The sequence below is a fragment of the Gopherus evgoodei genome, chromosome 9, assembly GCF_007399415.2.
Source record: "Gopherus evgoodei ecotype Sinaloan lineage chromosome 9, rGopEvg1_v1.p, whole genome shotgun sequence".
Taxonomy (NCBI): domain Eukaryota; kingdom Metazoa; phylum Chordata; order Testudines; family Testudinidae; genus Gopherus; species Gopherus evgoodei.
The window spans coordinates 59,364,511-59,390,790 of NC_044330.1; the positions used below are offsets into that span (position 1 = coordinate 59,364,511).

Here is a 26,280-nt window from a genome sequence, read left to right on the forward strand (position 1 = left end):
CTGTCCTTGTCTAATAAGTAGATTCTCCTGCTGCCCCTCCCCTGGAAGAGGAAATTGATCGTTTTCAATAGAGATGAGGTGAGTCCCAACTAAGCCCCTGGATCCAAATAAATCTGAACTTGGAAGCAGGGTACAAGTCAGATTCTGAACCTGGTTCTGAATTTCACAACTGACACCAAGAATGGCCCAACCAAAGCCCTGGTACTGAACAGCCTTGGATCTGATGTTTTGTGACTCAGTCCAATCTCTGGTTTCCACTCAAATGTTCCATATTTTACAGAATGTATTGCTAAAAAAAATTGACAAATTACAAAATATTTCTAAAATATTACAAAATAGGCCAGCTTTCCTGATCCATAACACCCATGATATGAAACAATGTGCTCTTAGAGCGGGAACTTTCACACTGGCATAGAAGAAATAACATGTAAACAGAAATCACAATGACCTACCACTAATCTTCTGACAATTATTGGAGGTATCTGTGGTGGAATAACAGAAGCATAATGCCTATAGACTCGTACTCCATAGGCATGTTGCCTGCACAGGGACTGGAAGATCAGGCCCTTCCTCTCACCAGGCAACTTCTCCAGCACTCTGACGAGTTCACCATTGTGTTTTCATGACATCATGATTCTTCTCCATGGAAACACTCAAGAAGTCACACCCATTATCAAATCATTCCATGAGCAAATGAGAGGAAAAGATGGACCTTGAAGGAAGAAAAGCATTGACTGAATGGACATGCCCATCCCTTTAAAGGAAACCATGAAAAGCAAAGCTGATCAAGGAGGCGAGGGAGGGATGTTTGTTTTTTCCCCAATGGAAAGTTACACTGATTTTTCATCAAATAAACCTTTTCTAAATATTTTGGGTTCTTATTAAAATAACAAAACAGAACATTTTTCCATGAAAAGGGGCATTTTACATAAAAATTTTCATTTTGTGGAAGAAGTCATTTTCCATTAAAAAAATTCTTATGACAGTAAATGTTTGACTAACTCTGGTGACAAGTGAATGGTGCTAGAGAAGAAGTAAGGTGTGTCTCGTTATGGAAGTCCCTCCAATATACATGTTTCTGTGTACCTAACTCTTTATTTGACAGCAGAAATTAGAATTATAAATCTGACCAATTATTATCATATAAATAAATATCTGTTTGCAATACATTATATAATTTATGGACCAGAGATGTGGACTAATCATCTATACACACACAGATACACACACATCTAGTGGAACTCTCACAGGGAAGACCTGGTGTTTTTCAGAGATTACTCTGAATAGCGTTGCTATCCTTGGAATTGCACATTCTGAAGCATTAAAACTATTCATGACTCTTCTCCTACTTTGCTGTAAGTTGAATTTCACTATAAAGTGAGTTACAATGTGTGTGCGTGTGTGTGTGTATCATATGAATGCCACAGCTTATATAAATGCATTTCCCAGCTTTGAAGGGGACAAGCAAACTCCCACGACATGTTCTGAACTTGGCTGGAAGGGAGGACCCTCACCAATGAGCAAACTTTCATCTAGGGATAGAACTGCTGACTTCTCCTGTCTTCTATATCTACCCTTCCCATTCACCAGCCCACTCAGAACAGAGCCCTGTTAGGAGAGCCTATAAAATACCTCAGATTACCTATAAACCAAGATCTAGGATTAGCATAACAAAGTTGAGATATTCCTTTGGAGTTTGTAAATGTACCAGGAAGCCAAACCTTGCATATGGCACCATTCACAGCAATATCATGAATATTATTATAATAGTCCTAGCCATCGTAACATTATACTTATATATACAAAAATATATCAAAGTAATTCTAAACGAAGAAGAGGAGTCAGTGGATAGGTGGGTGCAAGGTCTGTGCCCTAAACATTGGAGGAAGATTTGGGACAGTTGAGGGATTCGTTGCATGTATATCTCCAGCTCTCGCACATCCTGTAGCCCTCTTGAACCTTTACTCCAATGGAACAGGAAGATTATTATGCCTTCTTCTCTTTTTTTTCCTCTCTCTCTCTCTCTCTCTCACACACACACACACACACACACACACACACACACACACACACACACCCCTCCGAGGACAGATGTGATGGTGGAAGATAGCACTGAAGGGTCAACCTGGCTTTCATTCCACAGGCCAAGTTTTTTAAGTCATTGGGGTTGTAACAGAGTTTGGCACCGTGTTTTTACAGCAGAGATGAGTGAGCTGGAAATTTCAGATTACAATCTGGATCTGAACTTCCTCAAGGACCAGGAACATTCAGGTACAGGGGTTTGGTTTGGCTTGGCTTATTATAGGTGTTGACCATGAACCATCACCCAGATCCAAACTTCCCCATAGTCTGAAGATCTCCAGATCTCTGGATTTGGTTCAGACCCATCTCTAGTTTGCAGAAGGTGTGTCCTGTCTCAGAACACCTGTGTCAACATCAGGCTTGCCTATAGGATGCATAGCTGTGCAGCCAATCTGCTTTTGTGTAGCTTTCTCTATAACATGAGGAGATGAGTGAGGACACTGAGGCGCTTTGGCTGGGGAGGGAAGGCTGGCTTCATGCTTTTCCCATCCCATTCTGCTTTCTAACACACAGATCTCCCTTTCCCCACCAGCCCAAAGCTGGAGCCTCAGCTAAGCACCATTTTCAGGGCCAGGCAAGGACGTGATCATTTTTACAGCATCAGCACAAGGAGAGAAGTTGGGGTTCTTAATTGTTTTTAAGGTTCAACTTTCCTTTTCTTTTACTAAAGTGAATTCAGTGCTGGTGAAAGGTACCAGATTGGCAGCCCCAGAGACTGAAGGATCTGTTAATCTACTGGGCAGGGCAGAAGGGCAAGCTTCCTACACATTGCCCTACTCATATACCTCTCTCTGACATCCAGAGGTAAGAAGGAAGGCCAGGTTCCATGGCCCACCCAGTTCTTGGCCTTTACACTGAGCCTGCCAACAGGAGTATCACTTGTGGTAGAGGCTTACCACCAATGGATGGATTGAAACCACCAAGTCACCACTAAACAGATGGTGTCACCTATCAGTCACCACCAATCTGGGCTAGAGACACAGTGACACCTTACATTTTGTAAGGTTCTGCAAGCAGACCTTTACCACTCCCTCAGGGTATCCAGTCCCCTTGCGTCTCAGCCTGGGATTTAACCTGCTTCATGTTCTTAGCCAAATCTACTTTGAAATACCAATTACTACAGTGATTTCCGCTTGCTGAAGACCCTCTGATGTACAAAAGTGGGAGTGGGACTCCTTTCTGTCCACATCATCCTTTCACACCCTTTCCATGCCAGCATGATCCTTAATCTATCCATGTCCTATTTCCACTGACCAGTGAGCCCCTAAAAACTGGATATTTGGGCTCACTTATTTTCCTTTTTACCTTGAAATTATTGAAAGCTTTCTCTCTTGCTCTGCTAAAGGGAGTAAGGTGTTGCCATTGGTTGGTACATTGCAGTGGCTCATCTCCCTTTGCAGGGACTGGCCTATAGCACAACAGCAAAGAAAACTGAGGGAAAGCCTGTGGGAGGTGCCACTTAGGAAAGCTGCAGAGAGAAAATGGATGAAAGAGATGTGGGGGGGGTCTGTGGTCTGGTCCCCAGAGGATTCTAGTGCTTGGACATGTCACCCTTTTGAAACCCACCACAGAAAAACAGCTCCTAAGGCATTCTGAGGTCACAGAGTCCTGAGCCAGTTCCCATGCTGAAAGCCCCCTGTTGATCACTAGTGCATTGTCAGCATCTGATTCCCTCTGTCCTGGTCCTTTGCCAAAATGTGCAAACCCTATCACGTTTGGCTTGGGCACAAAAGCACGATTCCTTTGTCTCAAGAACGTGCTTCACACTCCCTTTGTGGGGCTTGGTGACTGGCAGATTGTTCATCTGTTTGCTTTGTGCCCAAAGTGGGTATGCAGCAGAGGGAGGTGAAGAAGAAGAATAGCCAATTCTGCTCCCTGGGAAGGTCATACCGGCTTATCCAGAGTCTTAGGGAAAGGCGTGCCACTGGAGGAGGAGATCTTCCTGCAGACTGTGTTGGTATGGTTCTGGCAGCGGCAGCCAGGACGTTTCAGACTATCGTAGCCCTTCTGGAAAAGTTTGAGGCACCCCAGCATAGGGAAGTAGCAGCAGAGGCAGGGCATGAAGAGAGAGAGGAAGCTCATAGCAGCCCAGCGGGCGCAGCAGGACCCCGAGCCACAGGAGCAGGGGTCATCAGCACAGGTGTCCTCATCGTCAGTGGAGCAGTGATAGAAGAGACCCTTGACACAGCACAGGCAAGTCCCATAGTCGATGAGACTCTCTGGGGAGCAGAGGCAGCGCTGGTTGCAGACCCAGCAGGAGGGCAAGCTGCGGGCAGCTGTGCAGCGGGCACACTTGCAACGTCCACACTCCTCGCAGATGAAGAGGTGTCCAGAGTGGAGGGTGGCCTTCTCCACCACACCCTTCAGTGGTTCCTCAGGCTTCAGGTTGCCTGCTCTGGGCTGCGTCCGGATGAGAGAGTGCCCAGAATGTGAGGGCGTGACCCCACTCAGCAGCCGCTGATCCGAGGTGGTGGTGCTCTGAGACACAGAGCTGGCAGTACTGGAATGACTCAGATGCTGCTGCAAGGCCGACATCTGGTGGTGGTGGCTGTGGCTGCGGTGCAGGTCCTGGAAGGTGGAAGACACCAGGCAGTCCTGAGACCACTCTTGCTTGTGGGCCTGCTGTGAGAGGGATAGGTTGGACTGAGCTTGCTTGAAGGAGATGGCGGGTCTCTCCACATAGTCATTGCTGGCACGGATGGAGCAGATCTGGTCAATGGAGAGGACTTGTTGGAAGTCCTCAGCAGGCAGATCCATTGTCTCGTCACTGTTGAGTTCAGCCACACTGGATGAGAGCAACAAGGGCTTGCAACATCAGGGCACATCGGAAAATCCTAGGGAAGAGGGACAGAGCAGGAGAGAGAGAAAAGACACCTGAATTACAACCGTAACCCCATCATTGAAACAAACCAGGAAACAAAGGGTGATGGGAGAGCCACAGACAAGCTACCACAGGAATATAAACAACAGAGAGGGAGAGGAATTATTCCACTGGGCATAACTGGGAGGACTGGAGTGAGTATGAGGACAGGAAGACTTAGTCAGCTAATAAACATCTCTCAGTGGTGAGATCTATTGCCCTGTCACAGGGTCACTCAAGCAAAAAGTAATACTTTGATCTTTGCTAGTGTTTCCCAGCTGCAGATCTCAAAGCACTTCACAAATACTGAGAAGTTAAGTCCCACACCTCCAATATAGGGAATTATTGTCCTTTTTTTAGAGAGGTGGCAACTGAGGCCCAGAGATGTGAAGTGACTTCTCCAAGCTACACAGAGAACCTGGGACAGAGCTGGGAAGAGAATGATGATCTGTCCTGTGGTTTCCACCCCACCCTTCCCTCTCTTGCACAAAATGCTGAACATATACTTTATGGATCAATCCCTGCACTGGCCAGGGGATGAACAAGATGAGCCAATATCTAAATTTCTGATGTCTTTGATTCAGACTTAGTTTCCCATTGGTTTTTGCTGGGGTCTCCAGAGCATTTCCATTCACACTCCATGACACATAAAGATCATGCTTACCTCCTTCATGAGCACTCAGAGAAAAGCATTTTTTTCCTCCAATAGTGACAAAATGTTCGTGCTAACCAGATCTACTTCAGGCCATTAGGGTTTGTTAGAGGATATGCTACCTGCATAGAGGCTGCCAGGATTTTGTTTTCAGAAAGCAGTACTTCCTGATTCTCACTGCAGCACTGGAAACACATTCTGGCTTTATGCCAAGTGGTCGCAGAGATGGGAATGGCCTCCAACCATGCTGTTTAAGGGAACCTCAAGGTGAGACCAATATTCAGGGGAAGATCCATGGGTGGAAGGTATTTGCCATCTGACTCAGCTTCAGGGATTAACGCTCTCTCATGATGACAGCATTTCTGGACCTGGGTATGGCCTGTAGGAGGAACAATAACCTGAGAGAGACACCTGTGACCATAGAATATTGGCAGTCCTGGGCGAGGAGGAAGAAAAATGTGAACAGGATTTGTGTGCCTATGGATTCTAGTTACAGCCTCATGGCAGGGATAACCAAAACTAGATAGTTCTTATAGTGCTGCTGTGTGCAAATTGGGGTACAGGAAGTGACCCAACAACACAAAAGGAGGGAGAGTTAATTGTTTTGTGTTGTACACTGAAAACAACACCAGCCTGGGTTGCAAATCATTTTAATTCATGATCTTTTATTGTACCTATTGGTGGTACCTATCAACAGTATGTATTTTCCATTGACAGTAGTGTAGTATTTTCTGGCTTTCTTATGACAATCTGTCCTCATCTTGCACGTTCTACAGGCAACCATACGCTGCATGGATGTTTTCACAGCCCACATTTCTGCAGAAGGAAGCTATTTAAATACTAACCCTCTTCACTGGCTTTAGACATATTCAGAAAATCAGTCTGATCATGACAGAGGAGACTTGCCTGTAGGCCAGAAACTGTGGGTAAAATACTACCCATGCAGTGCAAAGTGGAGAGAAGATTGATTTTCATTAGCTAGGCTGACCTTGAAAGAACAGACAAGAGCATGGCAACTTACTTTCATTGTTAAAGTGAGATCTGTCCTGTCCCTAGTCTCCAGAAGGAAAGAAGAGGCAACCAATCTGATTTCATTGTATTGTATTGTGCTGCTAAAATATCTAGTATGCTTTATGGGAGGAAGGGATTAGGATCAGCTGCTTAAAGAGACTTCAAAGATGCACCAGGACTGCCTTTGCCCAACAGTGGATTTTCAATATTTCTTAATAAGCGTTGGACAAGTGGTTTCAGTATCTTTATAATGCCTTCTCTCTAGCCATCATCCCACCGGGGAAGGATGGGGGGAGGGGGAGAAAGGGGAGGCTGTTCTGGCTAATAAGCCAGACCAGGTAGCACTGATAGTAAATGTAGAGTTTTCTCAGACAGGTGGTCCCTAGTCAGATGTGAAGCCAGGAATAAGACCAGAAGAAACTAGTTTAAGAGGGAGGGGTTAAGTGGGGAGAAGGGCAATAAGATCCAGCAAATGTCAGGATGAATACAGAATGGCCATGAAATGCACCAGACTCTAATGAGATGTGCTCACCATGTCCACTGTGTAATGGACAGTCTGAATGAGCTTCTTCCCAGAAGTGTACATTATTGACTGAATGGGTGCAGAAGAGTAGGGAGTCATTAGGTGTAAATAGCAGTCTGAGCTAGTGAAGCACAATGATGCTGAGCCATTGGGATGGCTAATTCAAGGGGGTTTCTGTGCGACACCCAACCCAGTAGATGGGAGCAAACAGCTGGCCCTAAGGAACCCAAGGTAAGCTTGGATGTCTAGAGAAAGCTGGGTAGGGAAGGCACATGGGCTCATAGGACTTCTTTGCTGCACCACTAATGTGTAGGCTGGACAGCTACAGTCCTTGAGACTGCCGATTATGAACAACCAGTTGAACTGGTAATACAGTATGTAGGATCACAAAGAGTGAACTTGGAGAATGAATTTGGAGAACACAAGAGCCTGGAGGACAGGCTGAATGAGAGGGGACTGAACTCAGGATGGAAGAATCCCATGTACCGCTACAGGCTGGGGACCAACTGGCTAAGTGGTAGTTCTGCAGAAAAGGACCTGGGGATTACAGTGGATGAGAAGCTGGATATGAGTCAGCAGTGTGCCCTTGTTGCCAAGAAGGCAAACGGCATATTGGGCTGCATTAATAGGAGCATTGCCAGCAGATTGAGGAAAGTGATTATTCCCCTATCTTCAGCACTGGTGAGGCCACAACTAAAGTATTGCATCCAGTTTTGGGCCCCCCACTACAGAAAGGATGTGGACAAATTGAAGAGACTCCAGCTGAGGGCAACAAAAATTATTAGGGGGCTGGGGCACTTGACTTATGAGGAGATGCTGAGGGAACTGAGGTTATTTAGACTGCAGAAGAGAAAGGTTGGGGGGATTTGATATAAGCCTTCAACTACCTGAAAGGGGACTCCAAAGAGGATGGAGTTAGGCTGTTCTCAGTGGTGGCAGATGACAGGACAATGGATAACGGTCTCAAGTTGCACTGGGGGAGGTGTAGGTTGGATATTAGGAAAAACTATTTCACTAAGAGGATGGTGAAGCACTGGAATAGGTTACCTAGGGAGGTGGTGGAATCTCCATTCTTAGAGGTTTTTAAGACCCGGCTTGATGTAGCCCTGGCTAGGATAATTTACTTGGGATTGGTCCTGCTTTGAGCAGGGGGTTGGACTAGATGGCCTTCTGGTGTCTCTTCCAATCTTAATCTTCTATGACCTTCTATGATTCTATGACTTTGTCCAGGGCATGTGAGCAGTACTGATGCTAATTCCATGGCTGTGTGTCAGTATAGGGCCTGGCCCGGTGGATCACACTCAGGATCTAGAAAGGCACCAGAGGGTAGGATATGGGTCCCATAGAACACTAGATCCCATGCAGGTAGCATGAGCTAGCTGGAGAGAAACAGGACTCAGAGAGCATAGAGTTTGGAACCAAGACCCAAAAGGTAGGATGTGAGGGTTGAGATGACAGTAGAACCCAGCAGTTTTGAGGGCAGTATGACTGAGTGCTAGGACACAGAACCTGGAAATTACTATAACCCAAAGGAAAGGACATGGAAACTGGAGAGCATTGGGACCAGCAGGACTACGATAAGAGACTTGGAAGGCAATGGGACCTGCAGGGCTTGGACACTGGGGCCTAATGGCTAGGTTCTGGGATCCAGTGGGCACTAGGATCTTGTGAACAGAACTTTGTACTCAGATGATAGAATTCAGGAACCAGCGAGATCAAGGATCCAGCAGGACTGGGATCTGGCAGATAGGATTCAGGATACTCAGATATATTGGAGAGGATTCCAGATCCCTGGGCAGAAGCCTCAGCAGAGAGGATTTCAGACCCAGTGCTTTCTAGGATCCAGTGACTACAGTACACTTTCAGACCTGCCTGGTCATTGGGGGTCCGTGCAGTTGATTCTGGACCTGTTAGAATCTAGCATTCAGTAGCTATAATGCCAAATCCAGTGGGTGCCAGGGCCAAGAGGATGTGATTCGAGGCTTGCTGGAGGCTGGGCTCAGAAGATACAATTCTGGACAGAATGGGCAGTAGGACCCAGCAGGGCTCCCGATGCCCAACAGGATAAAAATGGATTGAATGACAATAAATTGTTTGCCATTCCGGATGTGATGAATCCAATCCAGCCGGCAGGATGGACTGAAATAGATACTGCAGGCGAAGGTAAAGGAAAAAAGTCAGGGATGAATAGGCAGGGAACTGGCAGCCACTGAGAGAAAAAACTACTACAGCCTGTTTCAGATCAAGAGAACAGCCCATTCAGCAGGGAGAAGCAGCAGCAACAGGAGCTGGGAAATTTACTAAGGGTGGGGTGAGCTTGAGATGCACATACATGCACTTCTGTCTATTGATGTATTTACCAAGCCATACCCATGCCACCACAGATCAGTGTGGTGAAAGATTCACAGGCCAGATCCTCTGCTGGGGTGAATTGGCAGAGCTCAGCTGAATTCAGTGGAGCTGCACTGATTCACACCAGCTGAGGAGGTGACCCCAATACTGTGTATTTAGATGCCACTGGGGCTTAGGGTGACCAGATGTCCCAATTCTATAGGGATGGTCTTGATTTTGGGGTCTTTTTCTTATGTAGGCTCCTATTACCTCCCAACCCGTTCCAATTTTTCACATTTGCTGTTTGGTCACCCTACTGAGGCTTGCTTTCCTCTGGATCCAAGGGTACTGGAACAATTTGTATAGTGGGGGTGCTGAGAGCCATTGAACCAAACTCTAAACCCTAGATATGATGGAAACCACATCAGGCCTCCTAGTTCTAGCATCTGTCTGGTTCTATAAGACTATCTGTGCTAGTGTTACGGGGCCACATCCTGCAAAGGGCTAGGGACTTGCAACTCCCGGCAGGTTCAGAGGCAGCTGCAGGAGTTCAGCCCAGCTGGGGATTTGGCCCATGGTTGAAGTTGCAAACCCACTGCCATAACAAATTCCTCATAGTTGTGGGGAGGGTTTATTGTCAGCTGAACTTTTCCAGTCTGGGTCTCAACCCAAAGGGGAATTATACGGGAAAATATGAGCAAAATCCATGCACTTATTTATGAGCTCTAGCTAGCTCTTTATTTGTCTACCCCATACACACCCCTCTCTCTCTATCTGTGTGTCTATATATCCCCATAACACCCCTCTATCTCTCTGTATGTCTGTCTATTCCTCTACAAGTTCCTTTGTCTGTCTATCCCCATACCCATTCTTTTATGTGTGAGTGCATGTATGTCTAGCCCTGTCTGTCTGTCCACCCCATATACATTAGATAGATCTAGCCTCATACCTCTCTCTCTCTCTCTCTCTCAGGAGTTTGTATAGTATTCTTCATGACAGCGTCTAAGCTAGGGGTAGGCAACCTAGGGCATGGGTGCCAAAGGCGGCACGCGAGCTGATTTTCAGTGGTACACACACTGCCCAGGTCCTGCCCACTGGTCTTGGGGGCTCTGCATTTTAATTTAATTTTAAATGAAGCTTCTTAAACATTTTAAAAACCTTATTTACTTTACATTCAACAATAGTTTAGTTATATATGATAGACACAGAAAGAGACCTTCTAAAAATGTTAAAATGTATTACTGGCACACAAAACCTTAAATTAGAGTGAATAAATGAACACTCAGCACAGCACTCTGAAAGGTTGCCGACCCCTGGTCTAAGCTTTTCATAGCATGAAAAAAAAAAATCACACTTTTTCCATCAAAAATATTTGTTCATTGGTGTCATCATTTGAATTGCTAGTTTTCTTCTCCAACCCCCTCTTGCACTCCAGAACACCTGAGTCTTGTCTGGCACCACCCCATCCCCCACCCCAACTCCAGCTGAGACGATACCTATTGCCTGCCTTCTAGTTCAGCCTTTCCCTGGCAGAATGGGGGGTAGGGGGGCAAGGCCATGGCTTTGAAAGACAGCACTCCCACTCCCTTGTCCGGGAGGCCCACAGCCCACTGAAGCCTGCTTGCTGCTGTCACGTTCGCCTTACAGCTGATTTTTCCTGTACCAAAGGAGCTTGGTATCTCCTCTGGGCCTTGAAATACCCACTTTCTCCAAACCTGGTGCCCAGTGCAGTTCCCATGGCAGCCTGGGAGTTTCACTGTTGACTTAAGCAGGTCTAGTCCCATTTCGACACCCCTCCCATAACCCCATTAAAAACCTGAGTGCGCACAGCCATTCATGTCTCTGTTCTGAGTCTGCTTTCCCTCCTGCCTACAGTATTGTGTGGATTTCATATCATTAGCTCCTTAGTGAAGAGCCCTGACCAACCACCTGGCTAACAGGCAGGGGCCAGCTGCTATGCAGCCGCGCTGGTACGTTAATGAGACTCTTTGCCCCAGGTTTCCCTCCCCCAGGCCTGACGCTGCTATTTCCCAGCCTGATGATCGCTGCCTGACAAGCCCCGGAAGCCGGGCAGTTTTATGGCCCCGGGCTACCCAAAACCCTGTGAAGTGTGTGCGATAATGGGCCATAGGGCGAGATTGTAAAGGCAAATGATTCACAGGCGCTTTCCGCCGCAGGAAACATGCCGAGCAGCCAGGAACGAGTTTCACAGCGGCCGGGCGAGGAGATCGCCTCTACCCCGGATTGTGAGACTGGCGGTGCCGGGCTCCTTTCTCTCCTTCACTATCCCGCGCCTCCTGCAAAGGCTCCCTCCCTGCGTTCCTGGGGAGGGACCGTGGGCCAGTGCAGTGCTGTTCAGCTCCCGCAGCCACCCCCAGAGCGGGGACCCTGGTGGCAGTGCATCTTCTCCAGCCAGCGCCTCCGCCCAGCCTGGCTCCCAGAGCGGGGCTTGCTTGGGAACCGGGCGAGGTTCCAGGACCTGTCGGGCACTGGGTGACCTGGTCTCGGACACAGCGGCCGGACTAACACACGCCTCCAGCCGTGGTGCTCGGGAGCTGCTGTGCTGGGTGTGCGAGGCGAGCTCGAAGCCCACGAGGACACACCAGGCTTCTCCCTCTGCTCCTCGCCGAGTCGCTACAGCCCCTGCAAGGCGGCGCTACAGGTGCACGCCGCGTCCCGGCACGCACTGGCTCCACAAGCTTTGCGCGGCTCAGCTCTCCAGTGCGCGCCCCAGCGGGCGGCGCATCCCCGCAGGGCGGCGAGGAGCCGGAGAGGTAGCGCCCCGAGATCGCTCGCGAGCGCTGGGGTTCTGAGCCCCCAAGGCCGGCGCCCAGCAGTCTGCTCTGCTCCGCTCCGCTCTTACCTCGAGGCCAGTGCAGGTCCATGCAGCTAACTGCACCTTCCCAGCTGGGGCCAGAGCCCTGCACGCTCCCGGCCCGCCTCTCGCTGGAGCAAGTCTGAATGAAAACTCCTTCTCGGTCCTCCTCAGAGCCAGGGCAAGCCCCGCTCCTGCCGCCTCTCCCTGTGCTGACCTGAGCTCGGGGTCTGTGTTTGCGCGGCTAAGGGCTACCGAGATCCCTCGCTACAGCGAGCAGCCCGGACGCCCAGGTTCCCTGCCCAGATCCGGCCCGTTCTCCGGCTACAGCCTGCTGGGCGGTGCGGGGAGCCAGCGTGAGCTGGACAAGGGTGCGGGAGCTAGTCAGGTAGGTGCTGGTGGGGGGTGGCTCTGGGCAGCGGGGGGGCTGAGGCTGCTGGCTGGCGATTTGTGAATGCAGCTCTCCGCCGCGCTCGTCTTGTGAATGGGTGAGAGGGGAGGGGTTTGCTGCTCCTTAGTACAAGCTCGCTTGCTCGCTCCGACCCCCTGTTCGCTCCCTCTGTCGTTCGCCTTCCCGGAGCTGGAGCTCTTAATGCCTTGGCTAAGTGGCGTCATCCAGCTGAAATTGAATCGGCCCATTAGAACTCCCCATAGGGCTCCGTGTATCCGCTCCCTGGATAATGACTGCAACAGAATTAAAAAAGAGAGAGAGGAAAAAAACCTAACCGTATTAAGGAGGCTCCATTTCAATATTTCCGTCTGGAGAGCGCTGCCTCTTTCCCCCGCCCCCGCCCTTCCCAAAAACTGCCCCGGCAGCGGTTCTGGACCAAGCTCACCCCCCACCACTTAACCCCTGAGTGGCTGAGCTCTGCTGGCTACCCCGATGGTCTGACCACCCTCTTTTCTCCATTGTCCCCCTTCACCTCTTCTCTTTCTCCAACCATCTTCCCAGCCTGCCAGAAACGGGGAGACTGATCACCTAGAACTCATAGACTCTAAGCTCAGAAGGGACCATCCTGATCATCTAGTCTGACCTCCTGCACAATGCAGGCCATAGAACCTCACCTGCCCACTCCTAAAATAGACCCAGAACCTCTGGCTCAGTTACTGCCCTCCTCATATCATGGTTTAAAGACTTCACATTACAGGGAATCCGCTGTTTACACTACTTTGAACCTGATGGTGATCAGTTAGACCCTGAGCAAGACCCACCAGCCAGACACCTGAGAGAGAATTCTCCGCAGTAATTCAGAGCCCTCCCCATCTACTGTCCTGTCTCTAGCCACTGGGAATTTTTACTACTAGGAGTGGCTGATAGGCCACATGCCGTTGTAGGCAGTCCCATCACACAATCTCCTCCATAAACTTACCAAGTTCAGTCTTGAAGCCAGTTAGATTTTTTACCCCCCACTGGTCCCCTTGGGATTCTGTTTCAGAACTTCATCTAATTTTGAGTCTAAACTTGTTGATGAACAATTTACAGCCATTTGTTCTTGTGTCCACATTGGTGCTTAACTTAAATAACTTATCTCCCTCTCTGGTGTTTATTCCTCTGGTGTATTTATAGAGAGCAATCATATCTCCCCTCAGCCTTCATTTGGTTAGGCTAAACAAGCCAAGCTCTTTGAGTCTTCTCTCATAAGGTAGGTTCTCCATTCCTCTGATCATCCTGTATCCCTTCTCTGTACCTCTTCCAGTCTGAATTCATCTTTCTTAAAAATTCATCCATGGCTCCCGCCTCTGTACAGCTCAGAGGTGTCAACCCCTGCCAGACTTTAGACTTGGCCACTTAGGGCCAGGTTTTCAGACACCAGCCTCTGGTTCTGTTCCTCCACATGTGACCACCCTCAATAATCTACAGTTTTGCACCCTCAGCGATCTGCAGTTCACTGCTGCCAGTGAGCTGGCGATCAGGCCCTGACTTCAGTGGAATGGATCCTGATTCAGAGCCATGGAAGTGAGATGAGAAGTGCTTGGATGCCAGCATAGGTTGGTCTGGGAAGGATGGCCTTGAGGTTAAGGCACTGGCCGCACACTCAGAAGAACTGGGTTCTAGAGCCCAGCAACCTGCCTCCAACCTGATGGGATCCCACTACAAGGTTCAGTTGGGGAAACAGTGGGACCCTCTTGGGCTTAGGTTGGGTCAGGTTGGCTCTTCTCCATGCACCTGTGGGGGCATCTGTGCACCCTGGCAGCTGGCACCTCATTGTGCTGCACTCCAGAGTGGGTGTGCCAGCTGCAGAGTCATTGCACAGAACATTCACCACACCAGGGGCTGCAGATGGCAGGAGCCTGTGCCAGCTCTGGCAGGAGAAGGAGAGAGAAGCCCATGTACAGGAAATGGTGATGCTGACTCAAGGTTAGGGGATGGGGTGGGGGAGAAGGGAGCTGTGTTGGAAAACCCTGTCTGAGTTGAGCCTAAAAATTAGGCCTGAGCAGATCTCTGCTACTGACCCGCTTTGTGACCTTAGGTAAATCACTTAATCCCTCTCAGTGCCAGTTCCCTGTCTGTCAAATGGGGATGATGCTCTCTGCTTTCTTCCACCCAGGTCTGTTTAGAGTGTAGGCTCTTCAGGACTCATGTTGTGTGCACATTCAGTGCCCAACAGACCGAGGGCCTGATCGTGGAGGCTGCTTCTGTAATACAAATAAGTACTAAATTAAACTGAAAACCTGCAGCCGCAAGCACAGATGCTCATCTAAAGCCACCCTGGAAATGAGCTCCTTCTGCTCTTCCACTACTCCAGACTTGCCAACCCTCCCAGTTTCTTTGACAGTCTCCCAGAATCGGGTTGTATCTCCCAGAGGCCACTGGAGCCAAACCGGGAGATTTTAGGCTACTAAAAGTCCGGTGGTGCAGCGTCGCCAAGGCAGGCTCCCTACCTGCCCTGGCTCCATGCTGCTCCTGGAAATGACCATCATGTCCCTGCAGCCCCTGGGGGGCTGGAAATTGTGGCCAATGGAAGCTACGGGGGCAGTGCCTGCAGGCAGGGGCAGCGCATGGAGCCCCTTGCCCCCTCCAGGGGCCGCAGTGAAGTGCAGGCTGGGAGCGGCATGGGACCAGGGCAGGTAGGGAGCCTGCCTTAGCCCTGCTGCATCGCCATCTGGGAGCTGCCCGAGGTAAGTGCCACCCGGCTGGAGCCCACACCCCTCACCACCTCCTGCACCCTCTGCCCCAGCCCTGAGCCCCCTCCTGGAGCCAGCACTCCAAACCCCGTCCTGCATCCCAACCCAGTGCCCTAGCCCTGAGCCCCCTCCAGCACCCAAACCCCCTCCCAGAGCCTGCACCCCGCACCCTCTCCCACACCGCAACCCCCTGCCCCAGCCTGGTGAAAGTGAGTGAGGGTGGGGGAGAGCAAGCCACAGAGGGAGGGGGGATGGAGTGAGTGGGGTGAGGCCTGGGAGAAGAGGCTGGAAGGGGCGGGGCAGGGGCCAGGGCAAAAGTGTTTGGGTTTGTGTGATTAGACAGTTGGCAACCCTACAACACTCTCACATAGGCCAAGCCAGCAACATACAATGATCTAGCCACGCCCACCTCCTCCAGAAAGGAGAGGAAACACTTAAATCAAAGTCTGAATGAGATCTAGACCATCCTGACCATCACATTTCATCCTAGCTGAGAAAGTTTCCTCCCCGCTCCAAAGCTGGATGGAGTCTTTTATGCTCCCACTCATCACCTTGGCCTCTACCATTAGCATGTCAGCAGTGCAATGACAGGCTGTAAATGGGGACAATTGTGATGGTATCTCAACCCAATTTTGTATGAAATGTGTCCTGGATTGATAGCTCCAGAGACAAGAGACCTATCTTGACCTACACAAGAGGTGCAGTATGAATAGTGCTTGCTATTTTCACAGCACACTGTCAACCCATTTCAACCCTGTTTTAACAGGAGTGCCTCTAAGGGCTGGTTGCACATCCCCTCCTGGCACCTCTGCAGAGGCTGCTAAGGACATCAGTCATGCTAGTGGCTTTTGGGAGCTGGATTAATGTCTCCTAGGAACTGGACTGAGGCCATAGCACTCAGGGCCATCCCTCAAGTAGCCATCTCAAGGTAACTACATGCAGCCACTCTTGATCTGAGTTGGGTTTGAACCACTGATACACAAAGCTCCGTAGGGTCCTTGTCAGTCCCTGAGCCATCCAGTCACTGTTGCCTAGCTCCCCTTTTGATGGTCCCCATCTTCTGAACCCTCCCCTGAGGCTGATCACTATCACTGCTGATGGCTGAGCAGCATCTGGACCACATGTGGACATACACGTACTTGTCGTTTGCCTCTTGAGAGAGTCTTGCCAGGAGCGTGCAGAACACAAGTTGCATGGACTTTGAGGGCTGGACAGAGGATTAATAATGAAAGCACAGATTGTGAAAGTGAGCTGTTGGTTAGAGAATCCAAGGAGCCTGTATAAGGGTGTGGAGTTTAACTTGTAGACACACAGCCAGGTCCTCAGCTGGCTGCTGTAAACTGATGTAACCCCACTGACTCCAGTGGAGCTCTACCAATTTATTTCAACATGTCCAGATTCACCTCCATGGGAGCAAGGAGGCCCAGGTTGCACCTCTAAGCAAATTCACCCCTGGGACCACTACTACATTCCCCCAGAGGTTCTGCCAAGGGAGGAGCAGCTTCAGATTCTGGCCAGGGCTCCCCAGGAGCTCAGCAGGTGGAGGCTGTCCAGCATAAACACTCAACCAGGGTCAGTTCTGCCCAGCCTGGCTCCAACGCTCCTGGGGCTGCATTAGATCCCTCTGGGCCCAGGGCTCTTGCACCAGTGAGGACCCTTTTCCTCTGGAACTTACCGCCACTGCACTAGCATCCTTCAAAACTCTTCCTCCTCCCCCTTCTATGTGCATCAAGCTAAAATGGGATTTTCAAAGAGAGTAAGTGTCTGGATTGACTTTCAATAGGACTTGGGCATCTAGCTTCCCAAGGTGACTTTGAAAGCCACAGCCTAAATCGACCACTCCCACTGTGGGATTCTGGCCATTCAAGCTTTCCTCTCGGCTCACAAGGTCCCTATTACAGCATACTTTGTGCTCAGCTAAAGATCCATGATTCCTCATGCTCTAAGGAGGAAGGGTGAGGAGATGAATGCAGAGATATTAACACCAGTGGGAGGGGTGGGAATAGGAGGGAGAATAGCAGCCTCCTGGTAAGATATTGACCTTCTCTTTCTGAGAAGTAAGGCTGGGAGTCAGAGATGAATTTACAAAGCAAGAAAGTTCAGAGAGACTGTCAAAACAGAAATCTAGAGCCAGATCCTGAGCTACCACAAACCCACAGAGCTTCAGCGCCAAAAGAGCATAGGCACTTCCAGACCTGGTGAGACCATCTAGTCCAGTGGCCAGTATCCATTGCTTCAGAGGAAGGTGGAAGTGCCCCATGGTGGCAACTGTGGGATTATGTGCTCCTCACATTAGGTCTCATCTTGATCCCTACTAGTGAGAGGTTGGTATAAACCCTGAAGCATGAGGTTTAATATCTCTTCCACAACTTGTTAGCCTTAACTATTATAACTGGGTATTCTTGTTATCTTTAGAAATATCCCATCCCTTTTTTAATCTTGCTGAATTCTTGGCCTCAATGACTTCCTGTGGCAGCGAGTTCCACAGCCTAACTGTGCATTATGTGAAAAAGGATTTCCTTTATTCGGTTTTCAGTTTGCCACCTTTTAATTTCCTTAAATGTCTCCTTCTTGTGCTATGAAAAAGGGCACTTATTTTCCTTCTGTCTACCTTCTTCAGCCATTCATGTTTTATATCTTTTAACATGCCAATTTATACCATCTGAGGATCTGGCTCCTAATATATATTCACCTGTGTGTTAGTATGGTAATAACTCCTGAGATTAGCAACATTGAATCAACCCTGAAATCTCAGTTACTTTCCTTCACCTATTGCTGAGCCCTCCAATGGGACAGTGAAACTAGACCAGTCAATTTCACTTTCAGTTTCTAATCAGTTTCACTTTCTGATTCTTACCTACTTACTGTGTTTGGATTTCCAATCCTTTAGGGAATGGATTAATTCCTCCTCCCCACAAAAATATTTTCATTGCTTTTTTTTTTCCTTTTTCTTTTTTAATCCATGAAATTGTTAAAGAAAACAAAATAGCTAAATTTGGAGCCTAAACTACATAGTTATGAGTTTCCATTTTAACATAACAAGGCTAAGGCAGAGTTGAGCATTATTTTCTAGACATGTTGTCCATCCACCTCCCAGTCTAACCATCTTTGCAGACAGTCTAATAATTAACCACCATGAATCAGCCCGGAAGCACTGAAGAGTAGCAGGCAGTGCAGGGAGGAGGGAGAATATCCCACACTGAAGCAGAAGATGTTTGGTTAAGTGGGTTCTGCTGACCCATTAAGGCAGGTGGCTCAATTTGCTACTTATAGAAGGGAGGTGGGAGGGGCTATTTGGGAAAGAGGATCCAGGGTATGGGCTGAGAGAGAGGAGGCATAGCAGCACCCAGTCCTGGGGAGTAGGTTTGAACTGAAATTTTTCTTATTGTTGCTTTGTTGATAAAGCCAACCCCGGGGGGGGGCGAGTATTCTACACAGTGTGTGGGCTATGGTTGTAGGGCAGGTGGGGAAAGGCCCTGCTCCCCTTTTTTAACAGATTTCTACATCTGTCACAGCATTTCAGTTCCTCTGTACTAACACACAAATGCACAAGCAGCAGCTGAGTGTATAATGATCATGATGTATAGGTAGCTGTAGTTGCTGTGCTTTCCCTGTGCCTTGTTGTGGGTATCTGACAGCTTGCTCAAGGCTTTGCAAGAACATGAAGAGTCAAACACAAAACGTCTCTCTGCTAACCTGCCTCTTTGTCCTATTTGTGATATTGTTGGTGCTATGACACTTTGTACTCATGTAGCCCCTCCTTTGAGGAGCTCGTGGCACATTACAGACATGAACAAGTTTAGCCTCGCAGTGCCCGCACACAGTAAGTTAACATTAGCATTTCCATCTTACAGATGGGGTAGCTGAGACACAGAGAGAGGACGTGACCTGCACAAGGTCACACAGTGAGTCTGTAGAGACCCTGATAAGGAACCCACAGCTTCACACTCTGAGTCACCTACTTTAACCACCCAAGACCCAAACATGCCTTCTGCCTGAATACCTGCTGGTACTGGCTCTCACTGAGTCTCCCTAACTGTGTAAGGTGGTCATGAGAAAGTTAACTGGGTTACCAGAGTATTACGGGATGGAGTCCAGCGCCACCCCTCTCTTACCTACTGTTTAATCAGGTGATGTTTTGTCCCACACACCTACACTGTTGTGATGCAATTAAATAAAGCAGCAAGTTCCCAGTCCGCAGTCCTGCAAATAGACTTATTTCTGTTGCACTGAGTGGTCTCTTTACAAAACTAACTCTGCACTAATGCAATGGACTGTGGCCACCAAGGGATTAGGACTCTCTGAGGCATATAGTATGTTGCCAAAATGGATGGTGCCGTAAGGGGTTCTTCTGTAGAAATGTGTCACTGCTAGGAGATTTCTGAACCACATCTTCCAGCCCACTTTTCCAGGGTGGGCACACCACAGGGCGGCAGTTCTTCCACAATGCTTGCAGCAGCCAGCTCTACCCATTAGGCATCTGTGACAAACTCATTAGCACCGCAATGCCATGCCCGTCTCTTGGTGCCCTCTTTTTATTTCGCTCATGTAGTGCTGGGGAAGGGTCCCAGACTGGCTGCCCCTGTAAACAGCAGGCATCTGGTTACCACAGGGCAGGTAGGTTGCAACAAGGCAAGCTTCCCCCACATTGTCCTGCCCATATGCCCAACCCTGATCCGGCAAGGCCACCTCTACCATGCAGAACGGAATAGCATTTACATATCCCGGTCAGCTCTTGGCCTCTCCACTCAAACTGCCAGTGCTGGTGCCAAATAACATCACTTGTGGTGCTTTTCTGATGGGGATGATTGTTTCCACTAGGACAGGGATCAGCAACCTTTGGCATGCAGCTTGCCAGGGTAAGCACCCTAGCGACCGGGCCGGGTTGTTTACCTGCACCGTCCGCAAGTTTGGCCAATCCTGGCTCCCACTGGCCTCTCCAGGCCAATGGGGGCGGCGGGAAGTGGTGAGCAGCACATCCCTCAGCCCACGCTGCTTCTCGCAGCCCCCATTGGCCTGGGACGGCGAACTGCGGCCAGTGGGAACCAGAATTGGCCAAACTTGCGGACGCAGCAGGTAAACAAACAGGCCCAGCCTGCCAGGGCGCTTACCCTAGCGAGCCACATGCCAAAGGTTGCTGATCCCTGCACTAGGAAATGGATCACAACTGTCCTTGATAAGAAGTCAAAGGTGGAGGGAGAGGGACAGAAGATGCAGGCAAAAGGAATATAATGTGTTCTGTGCAGAGGACTTGGCAAGGTTTCCCAAGAGGTGCTTTAACCTTAGAAAACAGGCTGTTTCTTAGGTGGATGGGCTCTAGCAGGCCTGAAAGTTTCACAGTATGAGCCACTGGGAGTGCTACTAGAGAGCATTTTCTAGCAACAGTCCCCAGTGCCCAGCGTGCATCCCTTTCACATGACCCAATTCACCTCTGTACCTTCCAGGCATGCTTGCTGATTTCTGTGTACACGTTCTTCCCAGGTGGCCTGCCTCTCTGCTGTTTGACTCCCTCCCTGACCCATATATGGCCTAACTCCTGACTACTGTTCCCCCTGTGACTGCCAGGGATGTGCTCTGCTCACAGCTAGCTGTCCCCATGAATCATTGGGCCTGAACTTCCCAAGCATCCCTCTCTCCAGCTGCCAGTCCCACCAGTGAATCCAGGAGACATGCACTTCCCATGCAAATGGCCTCCCCATTGCCTGCTCTAATCCCCCATTTCTATTATAGCTTTGTCCTCCTACATGACCTACCTCCCTGCTGCTTCTTACATCCCTAACTCCTATGACATGAACTCTCTGCATGAGCTAGCTACCCAGTGCTGGATCCCTCTTCGGTTTCCACGGCATATCTTCCCCATGCAACCTGCCTCCCTGCTCCTTGCTCTGTGTCCAGCCCTAAGAGACATGGAACTTGCTCCTCTGGCTCCAGCTCCAGTCCTTATGCACATCAATCCACCTTCCCAACTTTCTGCCAGTCCCCTAAAGCCAGGGGTGGCTGATAATGTCACTCAGGCTGGCGTGGGGGCATTTCTAAATTTCCTTGCTTTCAGCACTCTAAGTTCCAGCCTCAATGTGACTTTAACTTCAGTGTGTGTGAGAGAGAGTTGGTATTAAATTGCCAATCTGGTCACATGTTGCTGGAGATTTGGCAGTAGCTTAGCAGCACCGCCCCCACATTCATTTTTTTGGCCAGTGCAACTCCTCTGCTTAACGTAAGGCAGAAGAAGTTAAGAATAGGAGAAACCGGAAAATGAAAAAGGACGAGTCATTGTGAATGTCAGGAGCTCCTCAGCTGCAGGTGTGAGAGTGTTCCAGCCCTCCCCTGCCCGCTCTATGTGACAGAGGGAGAGAGGATTTCATTAACAGGCTATTTTCAGAACTGACATCCTACCCAACACTAAATATAGCTGGTCCTCTCCTCTCAAACTGGGGTTTCTTTTCTGTTAAACTTTAATAAACCTCTCCCTTATGTATCACAGACCTTCCATCCTTGTTGTTCTCCCTCCTGCCTAGCTTTTGCTTTCATGCCTTTCTTTCCCTAGTCACTTCTTTCTTTCTTTCTTCTTTTCACCCTCCTTTCTACCATCCTTTCTTTCATTCTCCTTCCCCTCCCCACAGCCCCCTCTCATGGCCACCCTTGCAGGACATCATGAGCCACAGGAAGGACAATCACAGCCAATGAAGCTGTCTGACTAGGGGGAAAACGAAGAGTTGTTACCTGGGCTGGCTGTGTAGGGGACACCCAGGATGCACTCTGGGCCCTGCATACCTGATGACAGGTTGAAATGTGGCATGACTGAGGTTGCCTCGTAGCCTGCCAAGTTACAGGAGTGGGTACCCAAATCTTCCAGCACGGGGATTCAGCACCTTTTTGTGGCAGCCAGCCAAGCAAACACCGAAGGCCACTGCCAGTCTAGCCTCCTGCCCAAAAGACAAGGCCAAAAGGAGCCAGGAAGATGGGCTCAGGAGACTGGGCTGAGACACCTGCTTTAGAATTGTATTTGCATTCCAAACACAGCTGTTTCCTATTGTCCTCAGCTGTTCTGCTCACAGCCAGACTCGGGGGCTCACCACTGTGCCCAGGAAAGGGGATCCCCCTGGGGGAACTGAGGAAGCCCTAATGCTGCACCCTCAGCAGAGAGACATGGCCTCACCTCCCAGGAGCTCACTATGGCTCCAAGAGAAAGATGACACCCAGCAGAAAACGGTGGGAGTGCAATGGCACACCTTGCTAAAAGGGAGGCTCTGCGCCTCACCCCAAGAGCAAATGAGGAAGCTGCCGGCTGAGGCCAAGGATGAGGGAGACCCAACCCCAGTGCCCCTGGAGGAATTGGAGGACACGAATGCTGTACCCAAGGGTAAACAAGGGTCAGCCCCAGGAGGAACTGGGGAAGCCCAGCAGTGCATGCTGATATCAGATAATCACTTAGAAAATTCCTTGAATAAAAATCTGTGAATATTATGAATGATGTCCATTTCAGCAGTGCCTGAGGGCCAACTGAGACCAGGGCCCTATGTGCTCAGCCATGTGGCCCAGATCCTCAGGGACTTAGGCACTGAGTTCAGTTGGTGTTAGGTACCTAAATCCCTTTGAGGATCTGGCTCTGTGCAAACACAGAGTAGCGGGTGGTCCCTGCCCCAAAGACCAGACAGACGCAAGGTGGGGGAAGGGGTGGAACACACCAGCCTAGTGACCAATGGGATGGCAGCAAAAATCCTGTGTTCAGCCCTTGACGTTGGAGAGTGATGCATTCTGGGAGCATCCCAGCTGAGCCGAGCCGAGGAAGCCAGCACAAAGTTTGGAATAACACCTTTGCCCACCTCAGTGTGGGGCATTCTGCACATGGCTGCAGTCACCTCTAAGGACTTTCTTCTATGACTACAGCTAGCCTACAAACTTGTCCTTTCCTGCCTACGAGCCTTTGCCCCTTTGCCTAGCCACCTCCAGGGGCTGTGTGCAATTCCCTTCCTTCATTAATACTGTTACCTTGAAGGTATTTATAGATTGTGAGCCTGTCCCCACCTGCAGCATTCATTTTTCTAAAGGACAGAAATTTAACTCATTCCATTGCTTTTACCCCCGGTTACTGGGCCTGTCTACCCCTCATCCAGACTGAAGAGGTACAGTGTGGAAAGCAAAGAGGTGTCTAGCTGTTAGCAGGGAGGATGCGGTGTAGGGGACAGTGCCCTGCTCTGCAATTAAATAACCTGGGTTCTGTTCCTAGCCCTGCTATGGGGTGACCCTGGGCAAGTCACTTCACTTTCATGTGCCTCAGTTTCTCCATCTGTGAAATGGGGATGATGCTACTGGCCGGCTTTGTAAAGTACTCTGAGAACAACTGATGACAAGCACCAAAGATGAGATAGACTCAGATAAATGTTATACGTTACCTCCACCCCCTAGAAGGGAAAACATGTGGTGACCTGGCTCCAGGGCTGAGTCACAAAGAGGTGCCCCCAAGTGGCAGATGGCTAGAGGGCACTGGGAGAGACACTGCCAGAGGAGGGGGCAACGCTTGGCCAGTGCTAATTCCCAGAGCCACCAGGAGGCAGCGCCACTAACAGTGAATGCACCCTGTCACACCAACCTATCTGGTCTTTGTGCATTTTCTGATTTTACTGACCCAGAAAAAGACCTATCTCTTGTTAGTCCTGGAGAGATCAGACAGCAGTGCAGTCCCTTCCTGTTAACCAGCCATTGGCTTGGAATAGCCCAGCCAGTTCTGCACGCCTCCGGCGAGCTCGACATCTGGCTGAGGTGATGTTAAGAAGATTTTGGCCCCAACGTACTTTATTAAGACCACGAATTAATAACAGAGCCCACTGTGATTCTCTCAATAGTATCACTTCTGTTCTATTCAGGTTCTTGTACTCTGCCCATCACCACGGTATCTGGGGGCCAGCATGTAGGGCATACCTCTGGATCTGAGCCAGTGGGTTTAGGTCAAGATGGAGGTCCATTGGCAGAGTGGTATATGGGGCCAGGACTGGAATAGCAGGGGCTGTGGTGGAGGATTGCATTAGCAGAGCTGTACTGGGCACCCACAGCTGGATTAGTCACATGGGCTGCAGGTGAGAGGACTGAGGAGCATCCATAGAGCAACATGGAAGAAGTTTACTGATCTCCTCCCATTCAGCTCCTTCCCCTGGCTCTACCAGTGCTCTCAGTGAGTTGCTTTCACAAAGCCCAGATTCATCCAAAAATAAGTAAATGGAACACGCCAAACCCATCCTTTCCCCTTTCACACACCCGCTATCCACTACCGTGCGGGAGAATTTCCAGCCAGAGAGTGACTCGGCTTCCTGGTGTCTCTGCTACATGTGAGTTTACATCTGCATTCAAGTGTCCCCAGTCCCCACCCCCATTCTGAGTGGCAGCTGCAGGTACTTACAGTGTCTCAGCAATGTGTCCATTAGACCAATGCAGCTCTCTTGGTCTCGTTCTCCCCGTCTTCCTCTGGGTGTGTGCTGCCCTTTAAGTAAGAGGCCCTGGCTGCCTGCCAGACAGCCATTTCCTGGTAAGCTAATAGCTGCAGCAGATGAACTGAAAATGCATTTCCTGCCACCGTGCTGTAAAATTTTTATTAATGTAACAGGAGAATGCATTTCTGTCTCTAGCTGCACTGATGTTTGCAGGGCTGGGAGGCAGAGGGGTGGAAAGTGCATTAGGATATGGATTAGCAATGGTGCAATAGCATGGGTCTTGGGTCCAGCAAGGTTCTAGATAACACAGAGCACACACAATGCACTGCTGGAGATTCCCCCATCCACGTGGTGTCATTCTAGATGCATAGACAATGCAGTCTTGTCACAGAGCTGGGGCTTCCAGTGCTGTGAGACTGTAAGGGTGATATACTGGTAGTTCTGTACTGTGATACAGCAGATGGGATGCAGTAGGGTCTGGGTACAACGCTTCCTGAGTGCCATGTGCAGTGATCCAGCAGAAGGGATGCAGTGGGGTCTTGGTGCTGGTGGTTTCTGGGTGCCATGTGCTGTGATCCAGCAGAGGGGATTCAGTGGGGTCTCAGTGCTGGCAGTTCTTGGGTGCCGTATGCAGTGATTCAGCAGAGGGGATGCAGTGGGGTCTCAGGTCTCAGGTCTGGGGGCTCCAAGAAGGTGGGGTTAGAGCGCTGGCTGGAATGCTGTTGTGAGTGTGCAGAAGGGATATGTTCTGTTGGGGATTGGTTAAATTTGTTGCATAATTAACACAAGAACAAGGTTAACCCTGGGGTGCAGATATGGATCTGGAGTGTGACTTCCCCTAGGCATGGGGATACCATGGCAATGGGCATATGGAACAGCCTGACCAGAATAGCACAAACGAGGGGTTATTTTATTTCTTTTTAATATTCAGTCTTTTACTAGTCCTAGCCAGGTTCAAAGCCCCATGGAGACATTACGCATGGCTTCCCCCAGAAGAGGCCTCTACTGCCACTGCCAGACATCAAGGCCACATAACACCCCATCCCCAGCACCAAAGAGCAAAGATGGGAGAACACACACATGAACGTATGGGAGGCATGGTCCCTTTAGAAGGTGTTGTGAGGATGAGGAGATGGAAGGCTGTGGGGGTGTGATGGGACAGAGAAGAAAAGGTGCCTCTGATGTGCCTAAAATACCTACGTCACAGTGTCCTCAACTTATCTACAGCACCCTTCATTCTGTAGGCTAACCCGCACACCACTGAAATGCAGCGTCCTCTGGGGTGGGACAGAGCAGCTGAGTTAGAACACATGTTCTCCCTCTCTCTCTCATCTACTGCCTTTCTCTCTCCCTTAGCTTGACTTTAGTATAGGTTCAGTGTGTTAACAAATTCAGCAATAGCCCTGCCAGGTAGAAGGTGAATCTCCTGTGGCCGTCTCGGTTACTCCATAGCAA

At 49.6% G+C, this 26,280-nt stretch overlaps 1 protein-coding gene across 6 annotated transcripts; it reads right to left on the bottom strand.

The window, feature by feature from the left end:
* On the bottom strand, window positions 1-24,850 carry SPRY3 (sprouty RTK signaling antagonist 3). Of its 6 annotated transcripts, XM_030575558.1 has the most exons (5): window positions 24,795-24,849; window positions 14,729-14,911; window positions 12,323-12,958; window positions 5,607-5,973; window positions 1-4,916 (listed from the first exon to the last, which is right to left on the bottom strand). In XM_030575558.1, the coding sequence occupies exon 5, from the start codon at window positions 4,837-4,839 to the stop codon at window positions 3,967-3,969; it is 873 nt and encodes a 290-aa protein (XP_030431418.1). In that variant the 5' UTR covers window positions 4,840-4,916; window positions 5,607-5,973; window positions 12,323-12,958; window positions 14,729-14,911; window positions 24,795-24,849; the 3' UTR covers window positions 1-3,966. The 6 variants fall into 6 exon arrangements, with proteins under 6 accessions (XP_030431418.1, XP_030431414.1, XP_030431416.1 ...); XM_030575554.1 differs by lacking the exon at window positions 5,607-5,973; XM_030575556.1 differs by lacking the exons at window positions 5,607-5,973; window positions 14,729-14,911 and having other exon boundaries at window positions 24,795-24,850.
* Window positions 24,851-26,280: the final 1,430 nt, after the last annotated feature.